Source organism: Megalops cyprinoides, chromosome 10 (genome assembly GCF_013368585.1).
Source record: "Megalops cyprinoides isolate fMegCyp1 chromosome 10, fMegCyp1.pri, whole genome shotgun sequence".
NCBI lineage: Eukaryota > Metazoa > Chordata > Actinopteri > Elopiformes > Megalopidae > Megalops > Megalops cyprinoides.
Window position 1 is genome coordinate 1,517,957 of NC_050592.1, and position 19,705 is coordinate 1,537,661.

The following is a 19,705-nucleotide window of genomic DNA, read 5'->3' on the forward strand; positions in this document are numbered from 1 at the left end:
CTCCACAGAGGAGGGATCTGTGCAGGGGGCTGTGGGATGACTCTGGGTTTTCCCTCTCTCAGATCACGTGTCCATCGGAGGCCTGGGAGACAGCTTCTATGAGTATCTGATCAAATCATATCTGATGTCTGACAAGACTGACGAGGAGGCTAAGAGGATGTACTACTCGGCCCTGGAGGTATGTATTCTGGGGTGATACACAGGTGGGGACCTGCTGCAGCTGCCATTACAGGTTATGGGTACAGAAAGAAGGAGGAGGAGAGAGGGAGACAGGAGAGAGAAAAGAGGGTTGGAGAGAGAAAGGTTGAGAGCAGCCACCTCATCCTGCAATTAGCTAATGGCTAAAGCTAAGCAGGGTTGGGCTTGCGTGAGAGAGCTGGCCAGAAAACCAGGTTTGTTGTTGCCTGAAGTGGTGTTGGTGGGCCAGCAGGGGGCAGTCTTCCCTTTGGTCCTAACAGGAAAAGAGTGATGGGGACACTGTGCTGTAGGAGATATTGTCTTTCAATGAGACATTAAATTGATGGATAAATTGCGAATAAGGCTCTTGTCACTGGCTATCTAACAATCCCCCTGTTTAATTGGTTAAATAATCCCCTGCCTCTCCACCTCAGCTGATGCATGGATAGTGTTCTGGAAAATGCCTGCCGTGCATCACTCGGGTGGGTGATGTGGGTTGTTAGTGGTGGTTGAGGTGACCCCTCCTCCTTCACTCTAAAGCATTTTGAGAACCTTTAAAAGCTAAAAGCCACTAAGTAAATGTAACACATTATTTTTAATGAGAGATATACAGAGATGAGTGGTGTAACAATAAGATGCAATACAACATTACTGCAAGCTAGCCAATCAGACACACACACACACACACACACACTCAGTTTGTTGTGGTAATCCACCAGGGGCAGGGAGTGTAAGAGTTGCTGTGGTTACATGCAGAATGGCTCTTGTCTGTATCCGGAGCTCTTGGTGTGGTGTATCTGCAGTGTTTGGGAGGGCAGTGGAGGGGTAAGAGGCCAGGTGGGTGATCATGTCAGCTCCCAGGAGAAACGTATGTCTGCTAGCTGTCCCTTGGCTCCTCGGAGCTGGACACACGCTCTCCGCTCACATCCCAGAGGCCCCAGGATGAAGATGGGAGCGTTCAACCTTTACAGCCTGAGCCTACCAATCGGCAGGAGGCTTGCCTGTTCAGGGCGGAGCAGGTCGAGACCAGGGAGTCCCGCAGAATAAAGAGGGAACAAAGTTAAAGCTAACAGTGGCCTTAGCGTGAGTCTGACATCCGGTCCGTCCCCTGAGCCGGCCTGTCACCTGCGGGTGGAACAGCAGAGCAGAGGAGAAGCAGAGCATTGTGGGTACAGTGAGGCCTGTGCGTGGGTGGGGGGGTAGGGTAGGGTGCATCACACGATACGCCTCCTCTCACACCCACAGAAGCAGCTCCAGATTTTCAGACTTCATTCTGCCAGACTGTCCTGCAGTCTGTGGGGTGCCCTGCAGCCAAGCTTTGAGTGGAACTAAAGATGAGTCGCTGCGGTGACGCATTCTGATTGGCTGATGGTACAGCTGCGCTATTTTAATTTGCTGGCATAATGTCTTGCCGTTTTAGCTGTATATTCCAAATAAGACAAAAAAAGAAGATCCTCCAGTCACACTAAAGACAATCAAGAGATAACAAATTATTTTCAATTATTCCCCTCTAATTAGAGCAGCAGGTTTTAATTAGGATCCCTTGCCTGTGGCCTGGAGGAGTGTCGTGGCCCTGTTGTACGTTAATTAATAACAAGAGATGTATTTCGGAGGGCTAGGAGGCCGATGCTGACTGCTAAAGTTTTACTTTCTTTGCATTACCATAAACTCCGCTGTCAGTACCTGCCTAGAGCAGCTAGGGAAATGAGCTGCTTGGTTTGTTTGGCCATCATAGATGTTAACCATGCATTTCCTCATACTTCCATGACATATCACTAAATAATAGCTAACTTAACTAGCATACAGACGCAGCCCACATAGCTCTGTTTCATAAATGTGAGCAAGCATACAGATACAGTGCATATAGCTCTGATTCATAAATAATATAAAGTTTCAAACAGGTGCTGTACGTGTAAGTGGTTTTGTAAATATAGTCCCACGCCATACGCCACGCACCTGTGCTCCTGACCGCAGAGCTACAGACACACCTGAGCTGTGATATCAGCAGAGCCCAGAGCAGAGGTGTGGATTGGATCCCTGCAGGTGCTAATGAGAGCTGAGAGGATGGGGGGGGGATGGGCATAGCTGAGAGAAGAGAGGATATTGATGAAAATGCCTGTATTTCCATGCGTATAAGGCGTATAACAACATCAATTTCGCATCCAGGAATGAATTTGATCTCCCTTGTATTACATCTTCAAACTAGCATAAAGTATTAAAACTTGTATTCAATCTCATGTACATATGTGTGCGTATATATATATATACATATATATATATATATATATATATATATATATATATATATATATATATATATATATATATATATATATAGAAATGCAGGCAGTGCAGTAGCTGTCCCGGTTCTGCAGACGGTGCAGTAGCCATCCCGGTTCTGCAGACGGTGCAGTAGCCATCCCGGTTCTGCAGGGTTCTGCAGGACGCAGACGGTGCAGTAGCTGTCCCGGTTCTGCAGACGGTGCAGGCGGTGCAGTAGCTGTCCCGGTTCTGCAGGACGCAGGCGGTGCAGTAGCTGTCCCGGTTCTGCAGGCGGTGCAGTAGCTGTCCCGGTTCTGCAGGCGGTGCAGACGGTGCAGTAGCTGTCCCGGTTCTGCAGGCGGTGCAGTAGCTGTCCCGGTTCTGCAGACGGTGCAGTAGCTGTCCCAGTTCTGCAGACGGTGCAGTAGCTGTCCCGGTTCTGCAGGATGCAGGCGGTGCAGTAGCTGTCCCGGTTCTGCAGGCGGTGCAGTAGCTGTCCCGGTTCTGCAGATGGTGCAGACGGTGCAGTAGCTGTCCCGGTTCTGCAGGCGGTGCAGTAGCTGTCCCGGTTCTGCAGGCGGTGCAGACGGTGCAGTAGCTGTCCCGGTTCTGCAGGCGGTGCAGACGGTGCAGTAGCTGTCCCGGTTCTGCAGACGGTGCAGTAGCTGTCCCAGTTCTGCAGACGGTGCAGTAGCTGTCCCGGTTCTGCAGGACGCAGGCGGTGCAGTAGCTGTCCCAGTTCTGCAGGCGGTGCAGACGGTGCAGTAGCTGTCCCGGTTCTGCAGACGGTGCAGACGGTGCAGTAGCTGTCCCGGTTCTGCAGGGTTCTGCAGGCGGTGCAGACGGTGCAGTAGCTGTCCCGGTTCTGCAGACGGTGCAGTAGCTGTCCCGGTTCTGCAGACGGTGCCCGCAGCCTGGGAGCTGGCACTCAGTGCCGTGGCAGTGTGACTGATGCTCTCACTGTGCAGAGGGAGTGTAGCAGAGAGCACAGCGCGTTACCCCCCACTGCGTCCTTTTGTTACCGCCCGCAGTGACTCATCTCTCCCCGTGTGTGCCTGCCTGTCTTTGATCGGTGCGCTGGTTTCAGTCTTCCCTGTGAAAACGTGCGCTGGTTTCAGTCTTCCCTGTGAAAACGTGCGCTGGTTTCAGTCTTCCCTGTGAAAACGTGAGCTGGTTTCAGTCTTCCCTGTGAAAACATGAGCTGGTTTCAGTCTTCCCTGTGAAAACGTGAGCTAGTTTCAGTCTTCCCTGTGAAAACGTGCGCTGGTTTCAGTCTTCCCTGTGAAAACATGAGCTGGTTTCAGTGTATCCTGCTCTCAGTATCTCTGCTTCCCTGACAGCTTCTTGGACCAGCACGCAACCATCGGTCTCCACAGTGGGCAGGCAGTTGGTGGTCCTCCCGTTCTTGTATTATGCAGTCACGCTGTGACTGGTGGGAAAGCCCCATATTTGAAAACACAAAAGCTGATTTGTCAGTTGCTGCTTGAGTTACTCTACCCACCCTCCCTACAGTGAGGGAGAAATTTATGCGTACTTACCGCGTTATGGTGAGACAAAGATAGATGGAAGGGTTTAGGGTTTGCGTTCTCTCCTAAAAGGGCGGCAGTGTAGCAAAGTGGTGAGAAGCACGGCTTATAACCGGAAGGTTGCTGGTTCGATTTCCCACTTGGGCACTACTGCTGTACTGTTGGGCAAGGTACTTAAACCGGAATTGCCTCAGTAAATATCTACCTGTGTTAATGGATCACATGTAAAAACTGTAACCTATGTAAGCCATTCTGCATAAGAGCATCTGCTAAATGCTGATAATGTACTGTAATAAGCTCCTGGCTGTGTCTCTCCCCAGGCCATTGAGGCGAACCTGGTGCAGAAGTCTCCTGGCGGACTGACCTACATGGCGGAGTGGAGAGGGGGGCTCCTGGATCATAAGATGGGCCACCTGGCCTGCTTCTCCGGAGGGATGGTGGGGATCGGGGCGGATGACGGGCCACCCGAAAAGAGGCAGCACTACCTGGACCTGGCGGCCGAGATCACTCACACCTGTCACGAGTCCTACAGTCGCTCAGGTGGGAGTCTCCATGGTTACCATACAGACACACCTGCATCACTTAAGTCACAGCTCAGAGCCAGGAGCACACAGCAGGACCACAAAGGCAAACAGGTGTGTGACTGGCAGGGGGAAGCACTCAGGAGCCAGAAACAAGAATCAGACAGAATCATTCTCATCTAATTGTGCGTAGCCTGGGTTGGTAAGAAAGGCAGATTCTGTAATGAGAGCGAGGGCAGAAGAGTGGCAGGAGGAATGAAGTGACCTGCAGACAGAACAGGATGCCCATGACTACCTGCAAGCACACGACTACCTGCAAGCACACGACTACCTGCAAAACCATCACTACCTGCAAACACAGGACTACCTGCAAGCACACGACTACCTGCAAAACCATCACTACCTGCAAAACCATCACTACCTGCAAACACACGACTACCTGCAAGCACACGACTACCTGCAAGCACACGACTACCTGCAAAACCATCACTACCTGCAAACACAGGACTACCTGCAAACACACGACTACCTGCAAGCACACGACTACCTGCAAGCACACGACTACCTGCAAACACACGACTACCTGCAAAACCATCACTACCTGCAAACACAGGACTACCTGCAAGCACACGACTACCTGCAAACACAGGACTACCTGCAAACACAGGACTACCTGCAAACACAGGACTACCTGCACGCTATAGCTGTTCATTGCTAGTGGTGTTGGGGCAGCAGGAGCTGTGAGTATCTTTGATGAGGCATAAAATTTACTCTACAAACATGGTCTTTCTTTGCTTTGGTTTCACAGTTCACTTTTGCTCTTAGGCCCTCTATTAATAATAAAGGGCTGAAGTGACTAAACAGTCTTTCTATCTTTGTGGTTGATAAACACAAGCTGGCCCAGGGATGGGGATCAGAAGAACTCTGGTCTTGGTCTTGGTTATCATGCCGGTTCTGCTCATAGGGCTGCAACAGAGACAGATTAAGTGGTAGCTGGGAGAAAAGCAATGTTTGGATTAAGAAAAATCCTGTGTGCTCCTACCTCTGTACGTCAGTCTCTTGCCCTGACACCTACGAAAAATTAATCTGCAGAGCCAATTTCAGCTTTCTACCAGAGAGCCGGGTGCATTCGTCTTCAGAAGTTTTTTTTTTCTTAACGTGACACATCATAGAACAGGTTTCTTGGTGTACTCAGAACACTTTTGATCTCCTGCCCAACAGGCAGCTCAGCTTTTTTTTTTTTTTTTAAATCCAGTCTTTCGGTTTCACTTCTCATTAGAGAGTATGCAGTGTTTTACTGGGAGGTTCTAAACGGCTGGTGGATTAGTTGCCTTTGGAGGAAGGAAAAAAAAAAAGATTTGCACTAAACCACAGAGTGTCTTATGCTCAGTGCCATCTTTAATGCTGACAATAATATTTTTTACCAACTGCTGGGTATTTTGCCATATTTTCAGTACATATTTTCTGAAGCACTTTTTGGGGGAAAAAAAGTGAAAAACGCTTTGGTTTCAAGATATTATCAAGCACCCGGAGCGTGTGTGGGGTGAGAGATGAATGGCCTCCATTTGTCGTGCAGCAGGGGGCTTCAGTATCAACACCATCGCATAGTTATTTTAAGGACAAGAGGTCATGTTTTCAAAATGTCAGCAAGCTCACAGGCATGCGTTTCCCATTCATTATATCAGTGAGTCCAGGGCGTTGTTTTATGAGAAATAGTGTTATTAATAACCGTCTCCGTCAAACCAGAAGGACGTAAGCATGGGGTTTGGAGCGCGCGGGCACACTGGGAGGGTGTGTGGCTGTAGGGGGGGAATAAAGCATTGTGTTGTTCCTCCTCCCAAAAGGAGATGGAGGAGGCGATGGCAGCCGGATCCATCGCCCTATTCCACACCACGCACTGTTGATTCTTTGGTCTGTTAGCACTGGCTTTCTGAACAAACCTATTGATCTTTTTTCATTTGAGGAAAAACAAACACTCTGGGTGAAAAAGCCTGAAAGACAGGAAAGCTTGCAGGCCTGTCCCATCTAGTCATCATTTTTACACAGAAAAAAAACAAAAGCTAAGGCTGGCCAATCAGAGGCACAGGAGACCTCCATCTTTCTCCTTTTTTTTTTTTTTTTACAATCCCCGCTCCTTGCCTTTATATTCTCTGAGGATAAATCTCAGTGAAAGATCTAACCGGCAAAATGACCTGGTCCTCCCCACCCTTCCCACGATGTCTGGAGCTGTGTGTAATTAAAGTATGAGTCCAGACCCAGCTGGACATGGCGGCTTACCCAGCACTGCCTGTGGGGACTCATTATAACACCGGGACAATAACCCCATGCCCAGCCCCTCTGTCTCTGTCTCAGAAAACCACACACAAATGCCTCGCCTTCCAAGCTTTTTGGAGTGCCGCAGCCTGTGAGAAGAAAAGAGGAGAACATACACCATCTGGAGTGCAAGGCCACGAGGGAAAAAAACAACATCAAAAAAAATACTCTCCAAATGGCAAATTACGCCCGCACGGTCAGAGGTCACCAGGCTGCTGCTGCTGTTGTGCAGGAATGAAATATTTAAAATGTTTTTTTTTCGTCTGTAATGCCATCCTCTTCTTTTAAGGCCCAAATTAAATGGCTGTTAATTGTAGGATACAAGCCAACTGCAATTTTTCCTAAGTATTTTTTCTAGGGGAAATTGCCAGTATTTCTGAGTTTGAAGGTTTTGATATTGTGCCTGCTAGAGCCGTTTGAATGAAGTCCTGACTCAAACCTGTATTTATGTCCCAATGTGCTTTTGAAAAGGCTCTTGTCGCCAGATGCCTTTAATAACAGCTGCTTTGATTCCCGTCTCTGTCTCTCTCTGCCTGTTTGTTTGTTGGTTTTTTGTTGGTCTGGCAACACCGTCAGCCACCAAACTGGGACCGGAGGCCTTCCGATTCGACGGGGGCGCGGAAGCCACGGCGACCAGGTTGAGTGACAGGTACTACATCCTGCGGCCAGAGGTCATCGAGAGCTACATGTACATGTGGAGACTGACCCATGACCCCAAGTACCGGCAGTGGGGCTGGGAGGCTGTGGAGGTGAGCATCGTGTTAACACACTCCCTACTAGAGAGGACGCTGTCCGAATGCAGTGACCATGCCATCCTATGTGTCAAATAAAATTAAATGCCTTGCAGGTTTTGGCTAATTGCTGAGGAGCCTGTTTTTGCTCACCAGCTGCAGGTTAGCCTTGGATAATCAGGCCTCAGCTAGATCTGAACTTTGCCAGTTCAGTGCATCAGTTTCCTCATGTAGCCAGGTTCAGCGATCTCTGATTGGTGGCTATTGGTGTGTAGGCACTAGAAGCCCACCAGGTGACTGTGGGGTTCTTTCCCTGGTAGACTGACACATCCATTTCCATGTGCTGTTTCTTTAATGTCAGGGAAAGTGGGGCTGAGGGGCTGTGCAGGGCTTTGTATCCCAGCTTACAGAGAGCCGCGGTTGACACAGAACTGCCAGGGCTTCAAACAGGGGGAGAGGCTTAAGCACGGCACCCAGCTGGCATCTGAAGCATGGCCCTCTCTGGACTGCAGTGAGGCCTGTGTGCTGTGATAGCTTCAATATGCACATTGCTGAAGAGTGGTTTCCTGCATGAATATGTCAATTTGTGTTGAATTTCTAGTAAGATCTAATTATTGGGCACAGAGAGAAAAAAACCTTAAATGTGGCGTGTCACCCTAATTTTGAACCATTGTTAATTAAAATGTGGAAGACCAGTGTTATTATGGGATAATAATATGTTACATGACCATATTCTTGGACTGAGGAATGAGGAGCTATTTTTTTACCATCCTTATCCACTTATCTCTTCCTGTAAGTAACAGCCTGAATTTATAGTGTGGTGAGGCTTTATCATGTGAACATGCTGTTTCTGGTGTCATTTGAGAGAAGCTTCATGTAGGATTAAGTAGTACAAGTCAGAGCCAATCACGATTGGACCTGCTCCAAGACATTGTAAATTCTATCTGAGAAAGCTGTATTTTAAATGCATAATGGTTCCATTGAGTGTTTTGTTTTGTTTAATGCTGTTTTTGCAAAGATAATGGCTGTTTTCTGGTGAAGAACTGGTAGTTCATGTCCTTTAATTAATTTCAAGTCCTTTCTTGCCTTTGTCTGCCAAAATGGATTTGACTGTGGAGTTTTTTGAGAGGTGTGTACCTGCAAACTGAAAAACTAGGTGAACAAATGATGTTAATTATGATCTCTGGTGCTTCTAGTCAGTAAGACCCCAGAATGCATAAGGAAATTAACTTTGATGAATTATAGATTTCCTTATTGGTTAATGGTAGAAAGCTTATGGATACTAGCATGGCTTTTATCTGATTCTGTAGGATTTCTTAGTATGTGTATGTCTGTCTGTCTCTGTTCATGAATTCTGAATCTCCCCAGCTACAGCTCTCTGACTCCTCTACACACTGTCTCTCACGTATGAAACTTGTCACAAAGTTACAAGGTGTCATATATATATTTTCTTTTCCATTTTCTCCCCAATTTGGAATGGCCAATTCCCCGAATTCTAGAATGTCCAATTTGTCATCATCGATGTTCGGTCCCATTGCACAACCCCCACTGTCAATCCGGGAGAGCATGGACAAGCACGTGCCCTCCTCTAAGACACGCAATGTCAGCCGCTGCTTCTTTTCGCCCCGCGGTCCACAAGCTAAGCTAGCATAGAGATGAGTCGGAGGAAGACATTTTGTATGCAGCTTTGGCACGTGGACCACAGGCTCCCGATTGACCAGCAGGGGTCGCTGTTGCAAGAGACCGAAGCCCCTGCCAATGTACCCACCCCTATCCCCGGTGGAACGAAGCCAGTGTTTTCCGCCTGTGAGCTCCCAGTCACTGTCGGCTAGTGACACGGTTGAGTTTGAACCCCGGCTGTAGCGCTCAGTCTATACTCAGAACGAGTGCTTTTATCGGCTGAGCCACTCGGGAGCCAAAATGTGTCATATTTGAGATGGACATGGGCTTTGATTTCCTTCAGTCCTCCGGCACCGCTTCACTCACTCACTCCTTTACTGACTGACTGACTGACTTACTCACAAAGTAATGACCAAAGTAGGTGCCTTCATTTCATCACTAAATGGTGCAGTCACAGCCTCTGAACAGTACCTGCTCTCGTTTCCACTTGAGGAAAACAAGGTCTAGGTCTGTACAGTCAAAGAGGTTGGCATCTAGGCAGAATTTTTCATTTACATTTCATTATTGTCATTCAGCAGAAGCTTTTATCAGGAGCAATTTGCATGGGTTACAGTTTTTACATTTATACAGCTGGATATTTACTGAGGCAGTTTTGGGTTAAGTACCTTGCTCAAGGGTACAACAGCAGTGCCCCAGCAGGGAATCAAACCAACAACCTTGTGGTTACGAGCCCTTCTCCTTCCCCTGCCCTGCTCACTGCTCAGCAGCTCCTGTGGTGATGCTTATGGGCTTTTGTGTGTGTCCCTCGTCCTCACAGGCCTTGGAGAAGCACTGCCGTGTGGAGGCGGGCTTCTCTGGGATCAGGGATGTGTACGCCACCACGGCCAGCCATGACAACATGCAACAGAGCTTCTTCCTCTCAGAGACCCTCAAGTGAGTGCGGCACCCCTCAGCCTCAGTGGTGTTAGCAGTGGGATTAGTCTGCAGTTCCGGTGTCTTTCTCAATATTCACAGCTCACATTAACGTTAATCATGCGCACAGCTATCAGTAAACATAGTCCGAGGCATTTATTGGCTCTGTTTCAGGTTCACCCAATATTCTCTCTCTTAATGCAGAGCTGCTCTTTAAAATGAGGTTTTTTAAAGATTGAGAGAGAGAGAGAGAGACAGAGAGAGAGAGAGAGAGAGAGAGAGAGAGCCATTTGGTTTGAAGCTTTGAGTTTTTTTCTGAAAGACTCAATCCCCCCACCCCCCGGTGCTCCTGAGTGATTTGAGCCATCTACTCCGTTATGTTGTGTCAGGCTTAATGGAGCCGAGGAGACAGCAGAAAAAAAACGCCGTGCCACTGTAGTTTAAGAACTCTTAAGCCTTCTCCACGGATTGCCTTTCCCTCTCTCCGCCTGAAATCCCTCTCCGACACCTCAGCCTGCTTCTCGGAGAGGAGGAATAAAATAAGGTTACAGCTTACTTCATCAGTATTGTTCCTTGCTCAATCTCCTCGCCGTCGCTCTGAGTTACATACCCCTCTGTCACTCAAACTATCGCCGAGGTTCTCCTTTTACATCGACCTTTCAGTTTAGCGGTCTAAGCAAAAAAAAAAAAAAACACACAGACGTTACTCACATCGGCTGTGCGCGTGCCGTTAAACGGTCCCCATTCGTGCTGCCTTGTCCCTCTCCTGCTTTTCAGACTGTGTGTGCAGTTTGGCTGCTGATGTTACTGAGGGCAACTGACAGAATGATTCCAGGACTGCATTAAGCATTTGATGAAACGTACAAACAAGGGTGCAAAACAAATGTCCATCACATGAGTGGAAAGAGTAGCGTTGTGGGATTGTAACAGTAACGTCTCAGAGGGAGAAGGTGAAGGCAGAATAAGCCTGTGCTTGCAGGGAGAGAATGAATGTAGAGAACACCTCCCCTCACCGCACCGTCTCCCGTGTCACTCCGCCCACAGGTATCTGTACCTGCTGTTCTCCGACGATGACCTGCTGTCGCTGGAGGACTGGGTCTTCAACACCGAAGCACACCCCCTGCCCATCATCCGCAGGACCTGCCCACAGGAGCAGGGGGCTGACGGGGTCCCGCCCGAATAGCACACCCATCCCTACCACCAGTGCTGGGACACACACACACACTCATGCTCACAAACACACAAACACACATGCACACATGCACACACACAAAACCATGCACACGTGTATACATGCACATACACACACACACTTCCACACGCAAACACACAAATGCACACACATACACACACTCACAGGCACACAGGCACACACGCACACACACACATGTGCACACACACACGCACACACACACACATACAAACATGCACGCACACAAAACCATGCACACGCGTATACATGCACATACACACACACACTCACACACGCAAACACACACACACACACACACACACACACACACACACACAGAGCAGCACACACCCACTCACAGGCACACACGAACGCACACAAACACACACATGTACACACACACGCACACACACACACTCACTCACCATGGGCCAAAGCCGCAGGGGCAGCCATTCCCAGCTTCTCTTCAGTAAAGGATCTCCTCGTGATGCTGTGATTGTATATTCCGGAGCTGGGACATCTCTGTCATGGGGGGCCAGCAGCCAATTTTTTGTGGACAATCAGACAGTTTGACTTAAAAAAAAGTAAAAAAAACTAAACTAAAAAAAAATCTGAGCACCTTTTATTGTCTCTTCCTTTCCTCCATGAGGGAAGTGGAGTGAGGAGCAGCCTCAGAGCGGGGCGAGGCTCGGTCCAGGGCCGAACGCGGAGAGAAGACCACTGCGCTTCGTTAACTTTTCCGTTCCCCTTTTTTTTTTATTTTGTTTTGCTTTCGGCTTCATTTGTCCGAATTAGCGTTTCCTTTTAGTGCTGACTCTTTGACCAAAGGTTTCTTTCTTCTTGTTTTAAGTATCCTTGTAATCTCCTAACATACTCTTTTTTTTCTTTCTTTTTTTTGGTGGCAGTTGGCTACTTTGGAGAGTTGGATCGCAGAATTAATTGAAAGAGTAAATTATGATAAATATATATGAAATGTATAGATACTGTATATAAATATAAATTATATATGTATAAAACTTCTAATGCTCAAGATCATTTTTTAAAATAAGGTTTATACTGCGTTTCCTTAGAAACAGGTCGGCTGAAGGACCATCGGCTGGAAATAGGAAAAGGGTCTTTATTTCAATATGCTGTGCAGCTTTTATCCTGTGCTTGAATAGTCACGCTGGTGGCGTGTTGTCGGCAACACACTTGTGTGTCAAGCTGTCGGCACAGTATCATAAAGCCTTCTGTCGCACTGCGTCGTGTGAGCGGAAGGATTACCGCCGTCACGCGCTGACCGTCCCCACGACCGTCTGTCTTTCTCGGCTCCCACGTTGCAGATGGTCGAAACCTCGCCAGGATTGACGGCTCTTTCGAACCCTGAACAGTGAAGGCCAACAGAGCTTATTCAGTGTTTCTGTAAAACCACAGCTGTGAAGCACACCGGAGGGGCAGGTGTTGTACTTACCTGGATGAATGTGAGCTCTCCTTTCTGTTAACTTGCCCTCAACAGTTTTTTTATCAATTTTTTTTTAATATTTTACTTATGTAATTCTGTTCTTAATTTGTTTTTGTTTCGCTTCCCTCAGGTGTTTCTGTAAAAAAGGACAATTTTGGAATTTGAATTATAGTTATGTAACTATTAATTACTGTCATTAATTATGCTTATTGTTAATTTGTTAATTTGTTCATTTGACCTTGTTCTTTCATTGTTGAATATTTTGAAATACTGGTAAAGACCTGTGCAACTTTGTACATTTCAAACAGCACTTGTTTGTCTGATTATTTTGATTAATCTGGCGTTGATTTTTGTAGCTCACTGCAGCCACTACACACACAGAATTGATGCTCACAGGAAATGCTTGATTTGAGTGAGACTGAAGACTCCTTATGAATTATCTCCAAACAAATATGCATAGCATTTTTATGATGGATATTCTTAGCTGTGATTTTACAGTCAGTTGACAATTTGTTGACTTTCCAGACCAAACCTCACTTCATTCACCAAAAAAAGACACCAGACACTAGACTAAAAACTAATCTGCAGTCTTCAGATCAACTGTTATATTCTAAAGCTAAAACTGTTATATACTAAAATGGAAAAATTAAAACTAAAACTGTTACATACTCCAGACCTAAACGCACAGCAAGAGAAACAGCTACACTATGTACGAAACATCAGTACTGTGACCACATTCAAAAATCCACCTTTCTGTAATATAAATGATTAATTCAGGTCATTGGTAACCACAAGTTGTGGAGCTAGCTAAAATCACGTTGGAAACACGTGTCTTGGTGTGTATTGCATAGAAGCAGAAGCAGTTTTTATCTTGGAGTTTTTTGGTGCTCCATGTTAAATTTGCTAGAACATTCCAGCTTGCCTATAGCTGTGTGCTGTGCTTCAGTTTGGGAAGATTTGCTCATTTTAGGTTGGCACCTGTGTCATGGTTAACGTTATTAACATATCAGGAGGGTCACTTAAACATCTGCACTCAGTAGTGTGGGAGATACAGATGCAGCTTTGTGTAACACGCCCGGCTTCCTCAGACTCTGCCCCCGGGGGCGGGGCAACGGTGCACAGTTGGGACACCACAGCCCTGAAACTCCTGCCCTCCAGGACCCAGCATTTCAGGTAAAAATGTCACTTTCACTCATGTCTCCCCAACCCTTTGACCGTGCCTTTAAAAAAAAAAACACATTAAACATTAATGGAGCTCGTGCTCCACGTTTACGGTCTACAGAGAAAACCATGCAGAAAATACACACACACACACACATACACACACACACACACACACACACACACGTACACGCACACACAAACACGTACACACACACACACACACACGTACACACACGTACACACACACACACACACACACACACACACACACACGCACACACACACGTACACATATACACACATACGCGCACACACACACACACGTACACACACGTACACACACGTACACGCACACAGACTGGCGGGCAGTAAGGTGCAGAGATACCAGGCCGCGGCTCTGGTGAGGCCATGAGCACGCTCTGCACAGAGGCCTGACAACTGGAGCGAAACAAAGCGAGTGCAGCACTCAATATGTTCCCCCATGACCCAGCAGCACACGCTCCAGCACTGCTCTAACAACGCTGTGAGGCCCTGTTACACTCCCTCTGCCTGTGTGTGCCTCCCTCTGTCTCTGTCTCTCTCTCTCCATCTCTCTCTCTCTCTCTCTCTCTCTCTCTCTTTATCTGTCTCTCTCTCTCTCCCTCTCTCTCTCTCTCCATCTCTCTCTCTCTCTCTCTCTCTCCCTCTCTCTCTCTCTTTATCTGTCTCTCTCTCTCCCTCTCTCTCTCTCTCCATCTCTCTCTCTCTCTCTCTCTCTCCCTCTCTCCCTCTGTCTCCGTCTCTCTCCCTCTCCCTCTGTCTCCGTCTCTCTCTCTCTCCATCTCTCTCTCTCTCTCTCTCTCTCTCTCTCTCTCTCCCTCTCTCTCTCTGTCTCTCTCTCTCTCTCTCTCTCTCTCTCTCTCTCTCTGTCTCTCTCTCTCCCTCTCTCTCTCTGTCTCTCTCTCTCTCTCCCTCTCTCTCTCTCTCTTTATCTGTCTCTCTCACTCCCTCTCTCTCCTCCTGAGTTGATCTCCACTCCTGAGATGTAGCAGATGCACAGACTGTAAGCAGTCTATAGATACTGCCATTTAGAGTGTTAGACCTTTGTTCCCCTGTCATAAAGCCTGCTTATCTCTGCCCAGCACGGGAGACAATGCAGAGCTATTGTGAAATGCACTGTGGTTTTACTCTGCCTCTCTATCTCCAAGTTCCATTGCCTTTCACCAGTGCTTTACCGTGACATGTGCTTCCAGTTGGATTTCTCTGAGTAAGACTGCCACTGATGCTTACAGCCAAATTCTTCTGCCTGTCAATCTGCAGGGGGGTCTTCAGTCCTTTTAGAGTTCTGTCCTTCATCACACTGCATAAAGGTCAGAGGTCAGAGGTCAGGGGTTGGAATTCTTGTGTCAGTGGGCATGCTATTCCATTGGACTGCCCAGACACCTGACCAATCAGGCATGAGGAGGTTGGCATGGCTGTTTCAGTCCCATGAACACACACATGAACAGTAGGCATACACAGCTGATTGATACTCCTCCACTGGTTTGGAAGAAACATGCATGCTCCACTCACCCTTCACCTGCCACACAGTGATGGGCAGCAGTGTGGTGCAGTGGAGCAGGGCTTGTGACCAGAAGGTTGCTGGTTCAATTCCTGTCTGCGGGGCTGCTGTTGTACCCCTGGGCAAGGTACTTAACTCACAATAGCCTCTGTAAGTATCCAGCCTGTAGCCTATAGAAGAAGCTCTGGATAAGAGCATTTGCTCAATGCCAGTAATGATGGTTCCCCACATCCAATCATCTGAGCTTGATGATGTCAACACGGCAGCAGAAGCAAGGTTTTTTCCCACACAGTTTTACTTCAGATGAGAATGAAGCTTGTGCATCTCAGCATGAAATGATTCTTTGGTTAAACTCAAATGAAGTTTTTTCCTGTAGATGTAGATGGCAGATGTGCCATTTCTCTGATGCTCCTCATTTCCTCTGGTTCCAGTCAGAGGAGCAAAGCAAACTTTCCTCGCAGACAGAGAGAGCAGAGACCACATTCACCGAGAAATGAAATCCGTTCCGTTGTTTGCGCACAGGAAGCAAATTACAAATTTAATTGATGGGGGACTTACTAGGATAGGTGAGAGTTCAGCTATCAGGCAGAGAGAGAATTAGTCTTGGTAATTTAGTCATGAAAACCTTTGGTGTGGTGGAAATTTAACAAGGGAAGGAAGATTTAAGGTTTTTATTCTACATTTAGTACTTTCTGCATAATTCTTTAATTTGAATTCCTAAAATCAAATATACTAGAGCTTTTTAAAGATTTTATTTTGCTTTATGATGCTGTTATGTTTATATTATACCATAAACATATTCTCGAAATGCAGACATCACAGTCCAGTCATTTTTTCTGGTGCTGTGTGTGTAAAGATCCGTGGAACAGACAGGAGGCTGTGCTGCGACTCTAATTTGCTTTGTAGCTGCACCTAAAAGCCTCAGCGTTGGAATAACGGCTGTGTCCTTGGTGACTGCCATTGTATCTCTCTTTCATCAGTGTGTGCGGCTTGCCTTCAGAGCTCTGGCTGAAACAATGTCTGGCGAAGGCTGTTTGACAAGCGTACAGCTTGAGAAGTTAACTGAAGGCTATTTCAGAAAAAAAAAACAGCCTGCATCCGTCGCCCCCACCCCTTTTCAGGTTCAAATGAAAATGAAAGCAGTGCTTTCAATGTTCAGGGTTACAAATGGCAGATAACAACAGCAACAAAAACACACACAATCTCACTCTCTCTCTAACAGTCTCACACATACACACGTGCACACCTGGTTTGGAGACTAAGGCTATGAAAAATGAAAATTTACTAGTAACTGTAACACAGTTACGGATCTCCTCTTCATCCCAGCCGGCCCTTCCCCCCTGCATGACCTTTCCATCACCTTCGATGGCACCACAATACCATCCTCTCGGACAGCAAAGAGCTTGGGCATCACCCTCGACAGTAACCTGGACTTCAAGGAGTACATTGCTCGCACGTCACGGACCTGCCGATTCCTCCTCCACAACATCAGGAGGATTCGCCCGCTCCTAACCACATACGCGACGCAGCTCCTCATCCAGGCCACAGTTCTCCCTCGACTGGACTACTGCAACGCTCTCCTTGCAGGCCTCCCAGCATGCACCACCCACCCTCTCCAGCTCATCCAGAATGCAGCTGCCCAACTGATCTTCAACCTCCCCAAATTCTCCCATGTTACTCCCCTGCTGAAATCCCTCCACTGGCTTCCTGTCGCTGCCAGGATCAGATTCAAGACCCTGACCCTCGCCTTCTCTGCAGTCAACAGGACAGCCCCTGCCTACCTCCAAGAACTCATCCAGCCCTACACACCAGCCCGACCCCTACGCTCAGCAGCAACTGGACGCCTTGCTCCCTGCATGGTCAAGGCAGGAGGTGCTCGTTCTGCCAGACATCGGCGTTTCGCCTACATCGCTCCCCAGTGGTGGAACGAACTCCCGGTCTCGCTACGGACAGCTTCTTCACCCCAGTCCTTCAGACGGGGCCTGAAGACGCACCTCTTCAGACTCTACCTGGACTGACCCAGCACACAATTGCTGCCCCCCTCCCCCCCCCCCCCCCCCCCCCCCCCGCCCATCAGTGCTGTCGTAAATTGCTGTGCTTTTTAAATTGTGCTTTTAAATTTCGTCTCTTGTTGCCGCCTTTACCCTGACGCTCATTGTGCCGTTTGAAGTTGTTGAAGTTTGCCGTTCGAAAGTATCGTACTAGTTGCCCTTTAGGCTGTAATTGTAAAAATCTGATTGTACTGCGTCCTCAAACAGACCTTGCTCTCAGCTGAGAACTGTCTCATTGTGGAACTGTACACATCCTGTCCCCGTACTGTTGCTGTACCTACTGTATGCACTTTTGTAAGTCGCTTTGGATAAAAGCGTCTGCTAAATAAATAAATGTAAATGTAAATGTAAACACAAAATCAGAAAAGGTTAAAACTCTGAACTCTGTCCTCTCAGAGGTATGTGCCGGGAGAGCACAGGTTGATGTTGTTGTTTTCGATTCGCTGTTCCTGGCAGCGGGAACAAGAGGCCAACGCCCACCTCCTAAACGCTCCTCCAGCGATTTCTCCTTTGTCCACACGGCCTCCCTCCTGCTCAGCATGGCAGGGGGGGTCAGGAGCATGCAGGGAGATCACAGTACTCCGTCTCCTCCTGCACACAGGAACCCCACACTAATGCCCCCCCCAACCAGCGCGGAGAGGCGGGGCCAGAGCTAGGAGGGCAGCGGCAGGGCGACCGCTGTCCACCTGAGTGCACCAGCAATTCAACAGCAGAGGGGAAATGGTATTGATGAGGGACAGAGCGTGTCTCAGGGCGGAGCCGCAGAGTGAGAGAGAGGGGTTTAATGCGTCCTCGCTGGCTGGCATTGTGACGCTGTGGGGAACGAGAGGGAGATCCACAGGCTTTCGCAGAGGCCTGCACAGACCACCCTATCCTCGCCCGTGCCAATGGGCAGGAGCACAGGCTGAATAATTCAAAGGGCGGTTTGCTGTTTGTCCCTGAGGATTAAGATTTCCCTTCATGCTCAGTGGCTCTCCCCCCTGCATCTGTCTGCTCGGCTTTGTTCGGTTTCATGGTTTGTTAAGTGTAGTTATTTTCTCCCAGGGCTGCTTAGCGCTATAAGAAAAATCTGATGAGGGTCTGTGTGTTCTGATCTGATTTCAGCTCTTTCTTGGTCTCCCGTTTTGGAGAGGATTGCTATGTGCAGCGTGTGTTCCAAATCAGATGAATAGGCATACAGTAGCAACACTTCGTATGCAGGTGTCTGCTGGTAGCGAAAGATCAGTCAAACAGCTTGTGCGCTAAGCTAAGGGAATCAGAGGTCGCTTGTTAGCACAGCTTTCAGTCTGTGACCATCTGCTCGTCAGAATGTGCTGTGAACTCCAGCTTTAATGAAGTCCAGTGTCACACCTTGATGGAGCAAAATAAAAGCAAACAAAAACAGTATTGCAGCCAATCTGCATCCGACACTGTGAATCATGCAGTTTGGGCCTTATTACATGTATTTGTATCGTACTTTATTTTTATTTAATACCTTCTTTTGTTTCCCAAGTTAAACAGTTTTAGATGTATTCTATTGAATAGTTTTGAAGTTTAGTGTTTTATAAAACCTCTTAGATTTTGTGAGTGAAGTTTCCACAAGGAGCTTAATCAGTGGGGCTTGATTGGTTTCAACAAATCTCTCATCTGTTTCCTGTTTGGTTTGACAGTCACTATGGGTTAAAATGCACATGTTCTCAGAGGCATGTTGTTACTGATAATAATAAGGGTCTGAAATGAATGTGTTACGATAAAATGCATCCAGTTATGCGTATTTATTCAGATCCAGTGCGTTGCTCATTCCATGAAATAACTGAAATATGGAAGTCTGTTTGCATATCATGATACTACACATGAATGAGTCAGCAGTACAGTATGTCACAGACCCATGAAAGCATAAGGTGGATATTTTACAACCCCTTACAAAAAGCCACCCTCCCTCCCTCCCTCCCCCCTCCCCCCTCCCCACTCCCCACTCCCCACTCCCCGACAGTTTGATTTAGGTAACGCAATTATTTTGCCAGGCCCTAATTGCGATATTTTTCTTGCTGTTTCACATGTACATGCTTAATGGCTGTAACCTTTTTACTTTGATTAAGAAGTGGGGTATGAATGTAGTGACATTTAAGCCCGTGTTTGTGCGAGACGCAGACAGGCAGAACCGGCAGAACCGGCAACACAGAGCGTTATGCGCAGTGCCGCAGACGCCGTTACTCAGGGAAGCTCTCGTCTCTCATCACGGCTGTGGCGGGTTTTCCTGGCGCAGGGGCAGAGTG

The 19,705-nt window shown here is 47.7% G+C and overlaps 1 protein-coding gene across 2 annotated transcripts in view; it reads left to right on the forward strand.

The window, feature by feature from the left end:
- Positions 1–11,334, forward strand: part of LOC118784909 (mannosyl-oligosaccharide 1,2-alpha-mannosidase IC) — a 165,812-nt gene extending 154,478 nt beyond the window's left edge. For both annotated transcript variants that reach the window (XM_036539386.1, XM_036539387.1), the window contains exons 8-12: positions 63–178; positions 4,286–4,505; positions 7,376–7,548; positions 9,968–10,083; positions 11,107–11,334. In XM_036539386.1, coding sequence (XP_036395279.1) covers positions 63–178; positions 4,286–4,505; positions 7,376–7,548; positions 9,968–10,083; positions 11,107–11,245 — 764 coding nt within the window. In that variant the 3' untranslated portion in view covers positions 11,246–11,334. The remainder of the gene's footprint in view (positions 1–62; positions 179–4,285; positions 4,506–7,375; positions 7,549–9,967; positions 10,084–11,106) is intronic.
- The last annotated feature ends 8,371 nt before the right edge of the window (positions 11,335–19,705 follow it).